The sequence below is a fragment of the Labrus mixtus genome, chromosome 12 (genome assembly GCF_963584025.1).
Source record: "Labrus mixtus chromosome 12, fLabMix1.1, whole genome shotgun sequence".
NCBI classification, from domain to species: domain Eukaryota; kingdom Metazoa; phylum Chordata; class Actinopteri; order Labriformes; family Labridae; genus Labrus; species Labrus mixtus.
In genome coordinates, this window is record NC_083623.1 from 11,042,785 (window position 1) to 11,058,587 (window position 15,803).

The 15,803-nt window shown below is 40.6% G+C and overlaps 1 protein-coding gene across 3 annotated transcripts in view; it reads right to left on the minus strand.

Annotated features, from left to right (window-relative positions):
* The window catches only part of fndc1 (fibronectin type III domain containing 1), a 34,347-nt gene that overhangs the window by 11,696 nt on the left and 6,848 nt on the right, over positions 1 to 15,803 (minus strand). The window contains exons 2-15 of one of the 3 annotated variants that reach the window (XM_061051951.1): positions 15,563 to 15,757; positions 14,097 to 14,165; positions 10,222 to 10,467; positions 9,945 to 10,043; positions 9,606 to 9,723; positions 8,862 to 9,049; positions 8,151 to 8,258; positions 7,318 to 7,506; positions 4,745 to 7,219; positions 4,479 to 4,594; positions 3,696 to 3,807; positions 3,210 to 3,560; positions 2,269 to 2,343; positions 1,110 to 1,256 (exon numbers count right to left, since the gene is read on the minus strand). In XM_061051951.1, coding sequence (XP_060907934.1) covers positions 1,110 to 1,256; positions 2,269 to 2,343; positions 3,210 to 3,560; positions 3,696 to 3,807; positions 4,479 to 4,594; positions 4,745 to 7,219; positions 7,318 to 7,506; positions 8,151 to 8,258; positions 8,862 to 9,049; positions 9,606 to 9,723; positions 9,945 to 10,043; positions 10,222 to 10,467; positions 14,097 to 14,165; positions 15,563 to 15,757 — 4,488 coding nt within the window. The remainder of the gene's footprint in view (positions 1 to 1,109; positions 1,257 to 2,268; positions 2,344 to 3,209; positions 3,561 to 3,695; positions 3,808 to 4,478; positions 4,595 to 4,744; positions 7,220 to 7,317; positions 7,507 to 8,150; positions 8,259 to 8,861; positions 9,050 to 9,605; positions 9,724 to 9,944; positions 10,044 to 10,221; positions 10,468 to 14,096; positions 14,166 to 15,562; positions 15,758 to 15,803) is intronic. The other 2 variants (XM_061051952.1, XM_061051953.1) reach the window with 2 other exon arrangements.

Here is a 15,803-nt window from a genome sequence, read left to right on the forward strand (position 1 = left end):
GAGAATTTGAGGTCTGTTTGTGTAACCATATGAGGTGATACACAAAGAGAGGCCAAAGTAAGTACGTAAGAACAGTAAAAAATACAGCAGGGGGCTGAAGTTTACTGGGATCAAGTCTGAAGACCATGAACAATCTGTCCTCAGTGAACTTTGCTGTTATAATGGAATCATGGAATCGAAACCAGTTTGAATGAACTACTAAAGATTCACATTTTCCACAAAGGAATATATATACAGTATTATTATTTTTTTTTAAAGTATATGCAAATATGTATTTTAAAAGTCCACAGCGGGGTGCTTTGCTGTTTGGCACTGCAGCAGGATGCATGAACTCTTTTGTAGCTCCAGAATCACTTATATCATGTTATGGATGTGTGGAAAAAAATAACTCTCACCGCAAAAACTGTAGAATATTTCTATTTTTTTTTGCCAGTGGTTACTGTCATGCCTGCAAGGGTCATATATTTATGAGGTATTGCTGACATAGCCAAGATAGAGGTCCAATTTTATTACTCCTCCTTGACACAAAACATAACTCCCATCAGCCTTTCATTATTTACTCCTCCGGTCTGCAACAGACCATCATCACACACAAGCTCAAGAACAGAAACACAAAAAAACAAGTTAAATTCAAAGCATGCATTATCACTCTACAGTAAGGTGTCTTTTTACAGCACGCACACCAAACTACTAGACACACAGAAAGCAATAAATCAGAATCAGAAACTATTTTTTCACAGATCACCATTTTAAGCTTCATGTGACGGCATGAAATAGTGAAATAATGGCCATTAATCCCAGTACATTTTACCATCCAAGGGGTAAAATGTTAACATACTGAATGTGAAAGAATTGCTTTGTTTACATTAAATATCTATTCTCATAAATTCAGTCTTATGCTATGTACCGTTTGGGAATGTTTATATTGTGATAAGATAACATTTTGATTTACTGCACAGCCCTAGTGTTTGCTTTATTAGGGGGTTCAAGTTTTTAAAGGATGTTCAACATGCAATTAACAGTTCACAACAAACTAAAGGCTATACTAAAGGGGGCTTTTTGCAAAGGTAAATCTACATGAGCACACACTTGCTTTTGTCGGCTAGTACCTGTGAATCTCTTCTTCCCACTCAGGTCCAACTCGGATGAAGGGCCTTTGTTCAAGGGTCGGGTGTCCAGCTCTGGAGTTGGTTTCTCCGTTGTGGTGGTGGTTGTGGTAGTCGTTGGTGGCAGGGTGGTCTGGACAAAAAGCTCATCTGGCAACAACACACGTCAGTGAGCTCTTGATCGAAATAGATTTTATTATTTGCATTCATAAATCACTAGCAGGCCTCAGTGATTCATTAATCCTTTTTAATTGACACCATGATCTGTCTCATAAGGGTGCCAAATTGATTAAAATAACTCCAGGCAGATGTGTGAGCTCACTTCGAAACAACCCCGTTTTCCTGAACACCCAAAGCTGTATGCTTATGTAATGTTTTGCTAGCCATATTTTCCATGTGAGGGGTGCTTGAAGACAACGACTTTTTCACAAGTCTCAAAGGCTGACAAATGTAAAGGGATTCAGTGAGTGAAATTCAATTAGCTCCGTCCTCTTTCATCGCTGTTTTTTCTTTCACGAGCCACATCAGAGAACCTCGGCATTACATCATGGTCCACTCACATGCAACCAGCTTTGAGCCATGGCAGGGAAATGCAAAGAAAGTATCGTAATGCTCAATGTGTCTTATAGAGAAAAAAAAAGAAAGAAAATATAAAATACAACTCACATGCAAAAAGAGACTCTTGTGAGATCCAAATAGCTGTAGTAAATCAAAGTGCAAAGTGTAACAAATGCTGCATTTTTCCCATTTACCTAGTGTTTTGCTTAAAAAGCAATGATAAAAACTGCAAATACATTGTAAATAAATAAAATAAATCAGAACCCACAACATTTTCTTCAGCTTAGTAATAGCTTAATGCAGTTCACATGCCCTATGATTCATTTTTTTGGAATAAAAGTGATTAAAAGCAGCCCATAATGGAAAATATCCAAAAAACACAGCAATGTACCATTACCAAGTCAAACAAATTTACAAGACGAGAAACAAAGCAACGACCACCAGAAGAGACAGGAAGAGCAAGCAATCAGATCCACCGACAGATAAACAGGCAATAAACAAAAAAGAGTGTGGTACACAGTCAACAAACATTAGCATGCAGTGCAGTTTAGTCCATCCCAGCCCAGTGGCGGTAGGTCGGTCTGAAGCCAAACTCAGCCAATACCTTTTTTAAGAGCTAAAGCATCAGGCACCATGGTCCCTGTAACCATGTGGTCCATTTCCATTCCTGAGGATTCCTCTGTCAGAGAAGTAAAACAAGCTGTAGCATCAATCTCATGTTTCTGAGCTTCAAAACACATATAGACACGTACCCAAGAGGCCTGCCCACTGAAAAGTCTAGGCCCCTGAAATGCCCAGTATACAGGCCCACCTCAGGTGTGATTTAATATCAACACGTACAAATTGGTACAATCAGTAGCGTTAGCATTAGCTTCCTGGCTAACATTCACCTCTTGTGGATTGGCTCTGATCAGCTTCTTGGAGATGGCTAAAAAAAGTTTGTTGCAGGTCGTTGTATGGCTATGCACAGTCCAACATGACTTGCCTTATTGGTAGGTTCAATGCGCCCACCCACAAATTTTACAATACAAACATGATAAATTAAATAAATACATAATAGAAATAAACTGCTTACTTGTTAAAAACCAAAAAATCTATCTCAGGGTTATTTTGGTCTAATTAATTTCAAAATTCCTCAATTTGTCCTGAGAAAACTCTTGATACTAATCTTTTGTTTAAATATGTTTGTAAGTAAATTAAATTCATAGTCCCCCATGTGATAACCAAAAAAATAAACCAGTGTGCAACTGACAGCGAGTAGTGTGCCAGTGATACTTTGATCATAGGCCAGGCCCTCTATGTGGAGAGTTGCATGTTGTTCACTTTGTCTCACAAAGTCACAAACACACACACATGAATCAGACAACACAGCTCAAACTGACTTGACTGTAGATCTGCAGAAAAGCTAAGAAATATTCCAAAGTGGGTCACTGCAGTTTTTTACTTTATTCCTGGTTCATGAATCTTTCTTCAGCTCTAGCTTTTAAAATGTGGTTGCAGTCTGTTATGGTGTCTTTCAAGCAATTTCTCTTTTTAATGACTCACCTTCTGGGTAACAGTCCAATATTCCTTCTGGGTCCAGCACTGGATACCCATATTCATCTGTTTTGGAGTAGGTTCCAGGTGGACAAGTTGGGAATGGCGGTGCAGTGCTAGACTCCTCAATGATCCAATCAGTGGTGGTGGGCTCAGGTGTGGTGGTTGGAGCCATGGTGGTGGTGGTGGTGGTGGTGGTGGTAGTGGTGGTGGTCCTGTGGTGAGGGAGGTCCAAACCAAGTAAAGGTTTCCCTCCTACCATAAGGACCTTGTCTTTGGGGTTGACCACAGGTTGGCTATCTCTGCCATGGCCAAACAAAGCCATACCTTCCTGATTTACTAGAGGACTGCCCATGAGGTCTGCTCATATGAGAAGGGGAAACACATTGTTTGGAACAGTGAGTTAATAATGACAATAATAGAACTTTTGTTTTATTTAAACATGTAAACTAATGTATGATAAAATGTCGTGTAAGGCTGAATAAAACATATCACCAAAAATTGTACGTCCATCCTCTCCAAGCACAACTCTCTTAGGTTTGCCCTGGGAGTCCTGGAGAACTTGGCCTTCCTGGTTCATAAGAACCCCCTGCTCCAAGTCCACAACCTGGGACAAAAAGATTTGCCAGATGAATACAGAAATGTAGACTCGTACGTTAAGTAAAATTAAACTTCATTCATTCATAATGAGTCAAATGTGAAGCCTTAATTGAAAAGTTTAACATATCTCTAACCTTGAGATAAGAGGTTGACAAATTAATCATTAATACAACACTCAAGCCTTAAGAGTATGGGGGAGTAACTAGCCTGATTCTGTCCAATTGTTAAAAAAATATATATATATATACATATATATATATATATATACATATATATATACTGTCAACAAGTTATGTTGTTGTGTTGTTCACCAGAACATTTCTTGCACTTTAAAGTTACAAGTTAAATCAATACACAATCTAATTGCATGTAAATGTCCTTTTACCTCGAGGTTGAGGCACTTTGATGCTAAGCTAAGCATGTTTTGGCTACTTTTCCATAAATTTTGACCTCACTTACAGTAAATGATAGTGATAGTGATATAGTAAATGCTGACTCTTTCTACAAGAAGCAATTTAAAGGATAATCTACAGTATTTCATGCTGTATGTATGACATGTGTGTCAGGAACACAAGAGAGAACTTAACCATTTCTACCTTGGGGAACACCATTATGTATTGTATACTATTCCTCAAGAGATGGAGGAGTACTTGCAATCAGTTAATTAATTGTAGTTACCCATTTGCTTCCATCAGGTCCAGTGATAAATCTTTGACCAACAGCCTTGCTGGTTCCTTGAGAAGGAGAAGCCTCTTTATCATTTGATGCTGTCAGGTTAGGTCGTCCATTTTTACCTATCAGTTACACAAAGTTATTTGTTACAAGGTAATTAACTTATAACAGTATCATACATATAGACTTCCTGCAACAACTTTGCTTTTCTGTTATAGAAAATCATTTCTTCTATTAAGTTATACAAAATGCAGTTTACCAGTTTGCCCTACCATTTCCAATGCCAGGCTTGAGCTGTCCACCAGTGGTTGGTTTCCCTCTTACAATAGGATAGCGAGACCTACCCCCCTGTGCCCTAAAGCCATCTCTTGATGAAGATGTGGACTGGGAGTTGCTTCCAGATAATCCCCCTGTTCTTGTCAGAGTTGTGCCACTGCCAATGTCCCGATCTGAAGTCAAAACTGGCTGTGGCACGTTTGAGGAAATAGAGGCGTCAGATGTTGATGATGATGTGGAAGCAGATGTTGAAGAGCCCAGCCTTGTGTTCTGGGCTGGCTGTGGTCTGAAGGGAAGCCTTGACCCACCAAATTGCCTGTTGGTAAAAACAGGAGAGCGTACCCTCCCATTCATCCCTACACCAGGACGACGTTGAGTTGGAATTCCTCCAGACGCTGAGCCGGCTCTTGTCCTTGAAGAACTTTCTCTTGTACCCATGCTGCCATTGTCTTCTTCGCTTTTGTGAGGGTCTGCTGGAGTTATAGAAGGGCTCTTTTGAACTGCTGTGGTGTCCGCAGTTTGATCATTTTTTCCACTGATTCCTCTACTTCGCTCATTTAGAAAATCCTTATCATGATCATTATTATTGTTGGTAGGGGTTCCTTGATGGATGGGGTCACTTGAGTCTCTGTGTCCATTCCAGGAATGATGGGAGTCTAAGTTTGAGGAAGTGGCTGTTGATGAGGAAGATGATGAAGAGGAAGAAGATAATGAGGTAGTTGGGTTTCCATCGTCTTTAGATGCTGTATTTTGATTAGTCAAGGAAGGCTTTACAGGATCCACTTCTTCTCCATTCTTTAGGGAGTCATGGGTGGAAGGAGTCCTCAGATCTTCCCTAGTCTCCTGTAGGGTCGACACTCCAGCGGCACCTGTGGCCCCTGAAACCCTAGTGGGTCTACCAGCCCCAACGGAGGATGATGTCCTGGTCAAGGGGGTTCTACCATCCTGCCTGGGAGATGACGGTCTTGTCCCTGAACCAAACCTGCCTGGGTAACGGGTGGCTAGCCAAGGGAATCTTTCAGCAAATGATGGGTTAAGTCTTGTACGAGGAGCCACAGGTTTTTCATTACTGATCTCCGTTCTTACCTCTGAATCCGTTCGCTCCTCTTCCGTTGGTTGTGTTTTAGAGCTTGAAGTAGGTTCAACTTCAGTTTCTTCTGCATCTGTGTTTTTGTACTTACTGTCATCACTTCCTTCACTGACTCTTGTGTCTTGCTTAGGTAATGTGTGGGAACTCTGTGTATTGTGTGAGGTGGATTGTGAGGAGCCTTGCTTGTTATATGAATCTGATGTCACCTGGCTCTGGGTTCCACTTCCTGAAGGGGACCTGGATGTTGCTGAGTTGAAAGTATGTGATGTTTTGGGGTTTTGAGTCCTTTCTGGAGAAGTGGACTCTGATGTTGCTAAACTAAGTGTGTTTGACGTTGCTTGGTTAGGAGTTCTGTTCGGTAAATTTGACTGTGAGGTGATGGCAGGTTTGTAACCATTCAGCAGTCTGGTTGAATTCCCTCTTAACAAAATCCCTGGATGTCTTCTGCTGTACCCATATCTAGAGCCAAATCCAGACCCATTGGTACGCCCTGCTGAGGCTGATCCTCTACCTGCCGATGAAGCCTCTGTTTGCTGTGAATTGGTCTCTTTTACGACAGTAGTGGAGGGTTTTGTATGTGTAATGCTCGGCTTATCATGAGTGTTTTTTCCTTCTGGGTATGTGGAAGCTACAATGTCTTTTCTACTGGCTGCAGACTCTTGAATATGGGAGGAGGATAATGAGGTCAGAGAAGGTGAGGATGATGAGGAGGAAGAGGAAGTAGGTGAGAAAGAAATTGAGGAGGAATCGGCTGAAGAGGAGGACGATGAGGCAGATGAGGAGGAGGATGAAGATGAAGAGGTGGATGAGGAGGACGAGGTAGCTTTGGATCCTGGTTTTTGATGGACCCTGATCTTAACAGGCCTTCTTGGTGGTGCTTTGGCACGAGTAGAGACAGGTTTTGTTGGGGACGGTGTAAAAACTTTGAGGCTAGGCGTCTCAGGGGTCTGGGGCTCTGTGTCATATCCAAATTCATCCTCAGATTGAGGAGAAACGTCGTTGTCAGGCTCTTTTGTCTCGCGTATTACCTCCATGGTTGTTGTCTCTTCTGCTGACGGTGGTGTTGTGGGTATTTTCTTTTCTTCTTCTTCCTCATCTTCTCTTTTTCGAGCTATTCCTTTGGAAGACCCTCTGTTTCCTGTGTTTCTGACCGAGCCCCTTACAGAGGAGAAGATGCTGTGATAGGACCGTGACTGAGACAGTGGCCGGGTACGCCTGCTTACAGGTGCAGCAGGGCGAGGCTGGGAAGGCGTTGTTGGTTCCTCTGGCATCTCCGTTGACTGGAGGTCAGATTCCTCATGGTCAGTATCTTGTCTGGAAGGAGTGTGTTTTGTCCTGCTGTTGTCCTTGGTTTTTGAAGGTGATGATGCAGCACTGCTGGCTGGACAAAAAAAAAACATGTATGAAAGATTAATCACATTTTTTAGCATAGCATTTTTAGCACACACACATATGCTGTATTTGGCTACATGTTCTTACATCCTGGCATGACAACACTAAAGGCCTTGCTCTGTGGTCCTTGTCCCCTCCTGTTTGTGGCTCTAATTTTGAAGATGTACCGCTCCCCTGGTGTGAGGCCATCTACGGTGGCTGTAGTGATGCTTCCACGGTAAGTCAAACTCTTCATTCCAAATGGCTTCATAGCAGGAGCATAAGACATGATGTACTCTGTGAGGAGGTAGAGAATAAACACCTGTCAATTGGCAAGAAAATTCAGCTGTAACCTTTCAGTAGAAACATTTTCTTTCAGAATCAAAATACCAAAATGCTTACAAGAATTTGTCTGCTCTTTTTAACAAGTCAAATGAGAAATGGATATGTAACAATTTAATATTGTATGTTTTCAAGGGCACATCTTGAAGTAATGCTATTTTTACTCATAAAGAGGCCAAATGGTAATCATGGCTTGATACAGTAACACAGATTCCTATAACACTTGTATTTTCATTAAGGGGTCCTGCTTACCCAGCAATAAGCAAAACTCCCAGTTAAAAGTAGTAGCTGAGAACTGTGAATTACCTTGACATATTTATGTGTCCATCGGCACACTAATTTCTGATTGCTGTTTGTATATGTACCATTAAAATAGACTGCGGTCAGTGGTTTGAAACTGACAATTCCGGTTGTCAGTTGGAAACAAATTTCACGACCACTGGAAAATACTAAACAGGGGTACTGTGAAATAAGTAATACTGGTATTTTGTATTTCTGGTAAAAGTCCATGTGTCAAACAAAAAGAATCGACAAATATAGAGAGCGATTTAATGCTAATTTATTAATTTCCAATTCGACTTTAACCTTCATGACCTGACCTCGTATCCTCCCATTGGTTTCTTCAGGTGGATCCCATGTTGCTATTACTGCAGTTCCTTTTCCTCGTAGTGGCTTGACATCAAAACTCTCCGGTGGCCCAGATGGTGCTAGAAAGAAAGAGAACACAAGTGAATGAAAAGTGAGTGAGAGGAGGAGCAGCAGGACAGAAACCAGAAGCAGCAAAGAGTGAACAGGGTGAGGAAATTTCTGCTTAAACCTTGTAAAAACAACGAGGACATTGGTGCCAGGACACTTCAGTTGAGGAGAGCAGTACTGCCATTCATTGTCAGGAACCTGCCCTTAAGATCATGTATGGAATTACAGATGTAGATTTTAGGTGTGAGCCAGGCAGTAAATGCTGACATTCCAATGAACCACAGCTCAGAAGCTGCTATGACATGGAATAAAAGCTGATATCATGACAGAGCTGCAGCCAAAGCCTGAATCAAATTTCAATTGGCAGTGAATATGATGAAGTGTGGTTTGTGGAAATATGTTGCAAATAGCTAACAGACAAGGTTATGCAAGACTGAATACAGTTTTAAAATAATAAATTGTCTTTTCATATCTTTAGTTATATTCAGGGCTTGGCTTTCTAGAGCTAGTCCCATGAAAAATAAGTCCCCCTTCATTACCTATCCTTAATCAATACTGCTACATACAAATTCATATACCAGACGCAATACTCAGCAGGCTGAGGGTATGCATACCTGACTCGGGGGTCCTTTGAAACACTGAGACACTCCATTTCCCATGATTTTCTCCCTGAGAGATTCTGACAGAGAACTCATACATGCCATCAGCAGACAGGGTGTCTATCATCATTCTTCTCTGGGTGCTGTCCTTGTATTCCCAACGTGCTGACTCCCCCTTTTCCCTGTACCTAACTGTGTAGGATCTGGGTGAAGAGAAAATAAGAATATTTTATATCAGTTGAGAGTTTGTGTTGATGTCTTACTCAGTCACACTTATAGTTTTTTAATGTACTTTTTTTCGTAACATAAGGCCCTTTCACACATGCTCTGCACTCCTGAAAATTTTCCGAAATTGTTTAGGTAAGCTTCTTTTTCCTTTGGCCTCCTAGTTAAAAGCCTGCAAACGTTGGGGTGACCCGATGTGTGAACATAGCAGGCAATACCCTTTTTTTTAATTTTTTAATTTATACTCTAAATACAATTAGATGTAGCATGTATATAAAGACAAAAACTTCCATCATCACATCAGACTCTGTCCTCTATCTTTGATATGTGTTAAAAAAATTATACTGTGACTTCCGCAATGTCCTTGTAATGTCTTGTCCCCGTCTCCCTTGCGAGACAGAAAAATCTCCCTCTGTGAAGGATGTGTGTAAAAAGGCAACTAAGGAAAATGTCAGGGGCACGGCTCCTGAAATTTCTAGAAATTGTTAGGAGTGCATGTGTGAAAGGGGGTTTACAAACACAAACAGATCCCACCTTAATGTCTCAGGTTCGACCTTTCCCATTTCAACAGCAGGATCAACCCAGGAGATAAGGACTGACTGAGGGGACATAACTCTGACACTGATGTCCTTGGCCTCATACTCTGGTGGCTCTGGACACACAAAGACATAGAGACAAAAATATCTTGCAATTGCCTCCAAGAGCATCAAACATGATTCAAGGTTTGTGTTTTCTCATTTTGGAAAATATTACAAAACAAAATAAGCCCACTTACATGTTTTTATTGGCTATTTTGAGAAATGTACAATGCACAGGGATTAAAAAGTAATTTGGAAGAGGATTGCAGTGATTTTCTCTTAAACTTTCAGGTACCTGGTGTCGTTGTTTTGGATGAGACGTCTCTGTTGGAGGGTGCGCTCTGGCCCAGGGCTTTTTGTGCCTGCAGTGACACCACATGAACGGACTCAGATGCTATGAATAGAAAGGGATACCAGGAACGGCCAGGGTTTACACTTACATTTTAAAAAGAAAAGGAAGATCACAATACAGGAACTGCAACATAAAGTTGGATTTTCAGCATAATATTTTTAAGAACTTATCTTTGCCCATTATGTTGGTGGATTATAGTGTAAAATGTGTGTTTTCTTACTTAGCTTGGCTGCATTTCTGTTTCTCTGGTCAGATTGAGGTTTGGTGTGGTGTATGTGTCTTCTTTCCAATGGGGGAGCTCCTGCCTGAGCTCTCTCAGGTTGCCTGGGACCTGAGGAGGACTGAGGGGCCCTCCTGTGTGCCCTGGTATTTGACACTCCCAATGGGTGAGCTGTTCTGTCCACCCTGGTGGCCCTCTGTACAGGGGGCTGAATTCTGGACGTAGTTTGTGGAGACCTTGGTGGACCTGTTAATGGATTTTAAATGGAGAGGAACAGTCAGTGCGAGTGATTGACGTCTCTGACATTCATGACCGCATAGTTCATTCATAATCTGTGCTTGATTTCCCTTTTGGGCCTTGTTGAAACTGTCTGCCATAGAAAATCATTGACTACAATTGCTTCACTCAATACACATCTGCTCAGTGATAAACACAATTACAGGTCACTTTCATCCAACAAAGAAAGTAAACATGCCCAGTTGTCACTAAATGCAGATGCTTCAGAACCACACCATGTCCCATGTCATCTGTTCCAGCGTCTGCTGTACTGCTTCCTGCTTCTATTCCACCCTAGTGGGGACTTAATCATTGACAACTAAGATTTTCTTTTTTTAAACAGCCAGACAATCAACCTCATCTGTCTGCATTGCTAAGCAGAAGTAATACAGAAAAAAAACCTCTTCCCACTCTTTCATTTTCTTTTTTCATGTCCTCCCCGATCCCTCCTTTATTTGTTTTCTCATAACCATTGTCAGATGAAAAGAATCTGCCTGTTTCCCATCAGCATAGCGACATGCACAGCTGTTTGAGTCCTGACAAGTCAACTAATGTAATATAGTAGATTTGACAAAAAAATGACACTAATAAGACAAAAAATAGGAGTCCCCTATAAATGATCAGGTAGGGTGTTACAACTGAATCTAGTCTTTCAAATGAAGACACCACAGCCAGCAGGTGGTGCAAAGGATTGGTCTAAGACGGAGATATGGAGAGTTTCAGTGCTCATATGCCTTCACCATGACACTTAATGTGTGGCAGAGAGAATGTGAAGGGGAATTTAATCACACACAGGAAATGATCTGAAAAGGAAAGAGGGTGTTTGCTTCACAGAATTTAATCACTCCATTCTTGTCCTCAAGTTTCGATCCATGCCTCTTTCCTGCCAGCACAGCTGAGTAGATTTCTCAACTTTGGATTTTGAGTACTGGTTGTTTGGAAATGCAACAACTCTTTCTTTCTTAGATGTTGACTTTCCTTTCAGCATTTCCTGTCTTCAAATCCTTCCAAGATTCTCCTGCACCTGTGCATGTTTCTTGGATAATCGTTTTTTGTTTGTCCTGCCAGCATTACAGCAAACAATCTGGTTGCACGTTCGCAAAGTGTGATCAGAAGAAATTGCTTTTCATATTTCTGCATACTAATTAAGCACATTTAACTGTTTTTAAAAATAAACGTGGGCACAAGAATTGCACCTAAACACATTAATTTGAAAGTCTGAAATGAATGACCACCTATCATAACATATTAATGGGGATTATTGTATATCAGTTTTTTTCATGCTTTCTGCAAATCAGGTTACACTTTAGAATATTAACGATAAGAATGACACATTTTTCTGTGTCATATACAGTATACATGATTGTTTCTCTCGCCACATACTAGCTGACATTAAAAACAAAAAAACATTTGGTTTTAATCAGCTGACTTATCCTTTTTCTTGTTTTCTTCCTTCTCTTTTTTCTCTCGCTCTCTGTAAAACCGTCACAGTGCATAGTTTGGCCCAGGTCACCACCACGCCGCGGACCACCATTCACTCCACAATGCTCTCACTGCCAGATCCGTTCAGTTTTTTCCTGGAAGCATGACGGTCTGAGGTGCTATGAAGCCGACCTCTAGACAGACAGACATACCAGTGCTACAGCAGAGACCCACCTCAATGTGCTCCGGCCCATGCTGAAGAATGCGTTTACTCACTCCCTCCTCTACAGCTAGTAGAAGAAAACAAGGCTTTTATCTATTTTCTTTGACATTTCATCACAAGCGAATCTAAACTTTAAAACATAAACTGGTAAGCCTCGATCTCCCAGTGGAGTGCAAAGCTCAGCTAAGCCACAATTTTAACAAACAGCTCTCAAAGGCAGTGCATTCCTTTAGGCAAAATACTCCTAAAGCGTCAAAGGCAGAGACAGAGTAAGCAAACTGTCACCAGCAAAATACAAAAATAAAAACAAAAATACACATGCCAGAGTCTCTGTCTACATTCTTTAGCTAACTAAACTATTGCTAACTTTATTAAATACTTCAGCTGAAGTGAAGTGAATTGCAACTTGCAGCAAGTGTATAAATATTTACTGACTTCTTGCTAACAAGATATCTTGCTAGCATTTTTCATTCTGAAGTAATGGCTAGCTTAAAAACAGTTGCTTATATTTGGCATTGCTGATTGATATATAATTAATTGAAATATTGTTTAGTGTTGTTTCTAATGTCGTAAGTAGAGTTTTCAAGTTTGTAATAGTTTTTAGTTAGCCTTGAAGACAGAGTTAGCTAGCTTACTGACAAACACAAATGACAGGGAAAAACTCAAGTCAAAAATACATTTGTTAACACTAAATGTCTAAAAGTATGTCTTTAATTCATACAACAGCCAGTTATTTTATACAGTCAATTATTGGTTTTGTTAGTTGGGCTAATAATCTAACCTAAAAATAACTTGCTAGCAGTATATTTGCCTATGACTTAAGAGCTACTAGACTTTGACAAATGGCTGTAATAAGGATTACTTAACTGTAATGTTGCTGTGTATTTTAATTTCACCCCCATTAAAATGTCCTCAACAGGAAACATTAATTTTAATGCTAGTTTATGGTTTTTGCTTTAACCTTTCCATTAGCTTTAAATTACTTGGGATATGTCTGGGATCTGCATAAAGAGCTAATAGGCCTTCCTCTGCTTTTTTTGTTGCTTTTTATTTTTAAGCCAGCTTGGTTGTAGGAACATTTATTCCATGTGGATGGATATGGCATAATTAACCATTTGTGTAACTTTAACTTTTAATTGTAGCTCCCACGATAACTTCAGAAGACAACTTCTGTAATGCTGACATAAGAAAGCATTCTACATCAACTGACTAGCAAGGCACAGTAGCATGCAATGTCTTCTTCTGCCTTTTCCTTTTAACTGGGCCTAACGACAGCAATACTTTGCCAGTGCATAGTCGTTATTTGGCTCTATTTATTGTGGTTAAACTCAACAAATATGATTCAGTATGTCTTCTAAGCAGCCTTGCTTCAATCAAACACAACTGAAACTCAAAAGCAGCTTAGTGGTTCTGTGGTCAGCATTGTCGTCTCAGAGCAAGAAAGTCCTGAGTTCATTCGCTGGTCCTGATCTTTTTAGAATTGAATTTGAAATTCTCCACGTTCCCTGCCATGGGACAAAATCATGCCAAGGTAAGTGGTTAAGAGACTTAGGCTAATTGTCTCGTTATAGCAGTATGAACACGGGTGTGTGAATGTCTTTTTTTTTTGTTGAGGCTAGACAGTGTTTTTAATAAAAAATGTGCTTTCATATCCACATATCCAAATGCCTGTGACACTCAACAGCAATAAACAAACAATTGAGATGTAATTATTAAAAGTCTTAGGTTAGGTTTTTTTTTCTCTCCCACAAATCCCACTGGGACAGAGGAGTGAGGGAATGCATGAAAAGGAAAAAGGTTCCTTAAGGATATAGCATTGAAAATCATCAAAGTTCTGGTGATTAGTTGTTCATCAATGCTCACAGCAGAATATTAAACCACTTAAATGGCTTTCATCAGATAGTATTACTAGTGTGTCTGTAAACTGTAATTATGTCCTGATATCAGGTTTTACCTGCTGATGAGTTGCTGACAGGTCCACCGCCCAACACAGCAAAGCCATCCAGGTTAATCCATTCAGGGTCTAAAAAAAAGGATACCTGTGTTTAATTATATCCGTAATAGAATCTAGGATGAAAGCAGCTTTTTCACTAAAATATGTCCACTTGATGAAATTGAGTGCGAGTTATATTTTCTCTTTATTGTGGAAAAGGGGAACATTTAAATGTATTTGATTTACTTTCTCCCTTGTCCACAAGAATAGTCAACCTCTTTTTTTCAATCTCCCCCTTATCCTTTACTCTTCATATAATTCTTTGTTACTTCTAATAAGTCATCCCTCCTTCTATGCTGTTTTTACACAGCTGGCTAGACATATTAACGTTATGAGGCTAAACAGGTCATGGTGCTATCATGCTGCTGAGAGCTCAATGTAAGCCCTGCAAGTTTTTTTTTTTTTTTTTTCCGAGAGGACAACTGTGAGAGAGTTATGGCAAACTGAACCGGAACAGGCAAGACCACAAGAACACCACTACGTACACTGGGCAGCAGACACACAAAAAAAAGAACATGCTTGCACAAACACAAACACATCAATAATAGAGGCATGTTCGAACACACTGACACACCATACAAACAATGTATGACCTCAGCACTTGGCACCGCCCTATCCTCCACCACAATCACCACCAAACACACATGTGTTCCACCATGCACACACAACAAGTGACCACAACACAGGGGATTGGTTTATAGAAGCTGTGCCTGGGTTTGGATGTGGAAAAGAAGGGCTTGGCTGTAGACTCTGAGCTGCTGATGAAGTATGGCACTAAGAAGCCAAGGACAGAGGAAAATGGAATAATGACAAAAGCAGGCTAGACTGTGTCAACACTGCAAACCCTTATGTGTATAGAAACATAAAGACTTGTCTAAAGTTTTACTAGGCAGGATTAGAAACAACCAAAGAAGCTTTAAAAACCTAAATATAATGTACTCTTTTAAAGCCTTAAATAACCACTGTCTGCTGGGGTGGAATGAACGTTGACGATTCCCTTAATGCTTTTTCTTTCTGGCACACTTTTATAAGAACTCTTCCAATGATGAACAAATCGACGACTGCTAAAAAACAATTATACACGCACCTCACCTCTTGGCGTCTCTGACTCGTACACAGCTTTGCACATCCCCTCCTCGTTCTTGGCACTTGCCTTGAGAAAGTGCAGAACTCCAAGATCTGAAAGCTCACGCAATAGTTTAAGCCAAATCTATTTTTTCTTGCTCTCCATTGGTCCATTTATCCTCCACTGAATTACTTATTTGTCTAAAAATGCTACTACCACTTCTCAGGCCCCTCAAAAAGACTTTCTAGCTCCCACTTGATTCTTTCACATCACCTAATCTCGAGCATCGTCACAGGCTCGCAATCATCTTATCCTAATTTCTCACATCTTCGTCTCACTTTCTCTGGTCTTTCGGCCTTACCTACATCCTCCAAAAGATGAGAGCGACTGTCCCTTCCCACTTTAGTGAAGCGGTGAGACCTTGAGGGTTTGCTGGAGCTGATCACGAAGCGGTCCACAGGTCTTCCATCCAGATGGATTGAAGGCTCCCAGCTCTCCTTAAGGCCCCTGTCCACAGATGACTGTTTCCCATTGTGCGTCCGCAGGGGCTTCTCAGCTGCAAAACAAATCAAACAAAATCAATATAAATCATGTCTGTATAA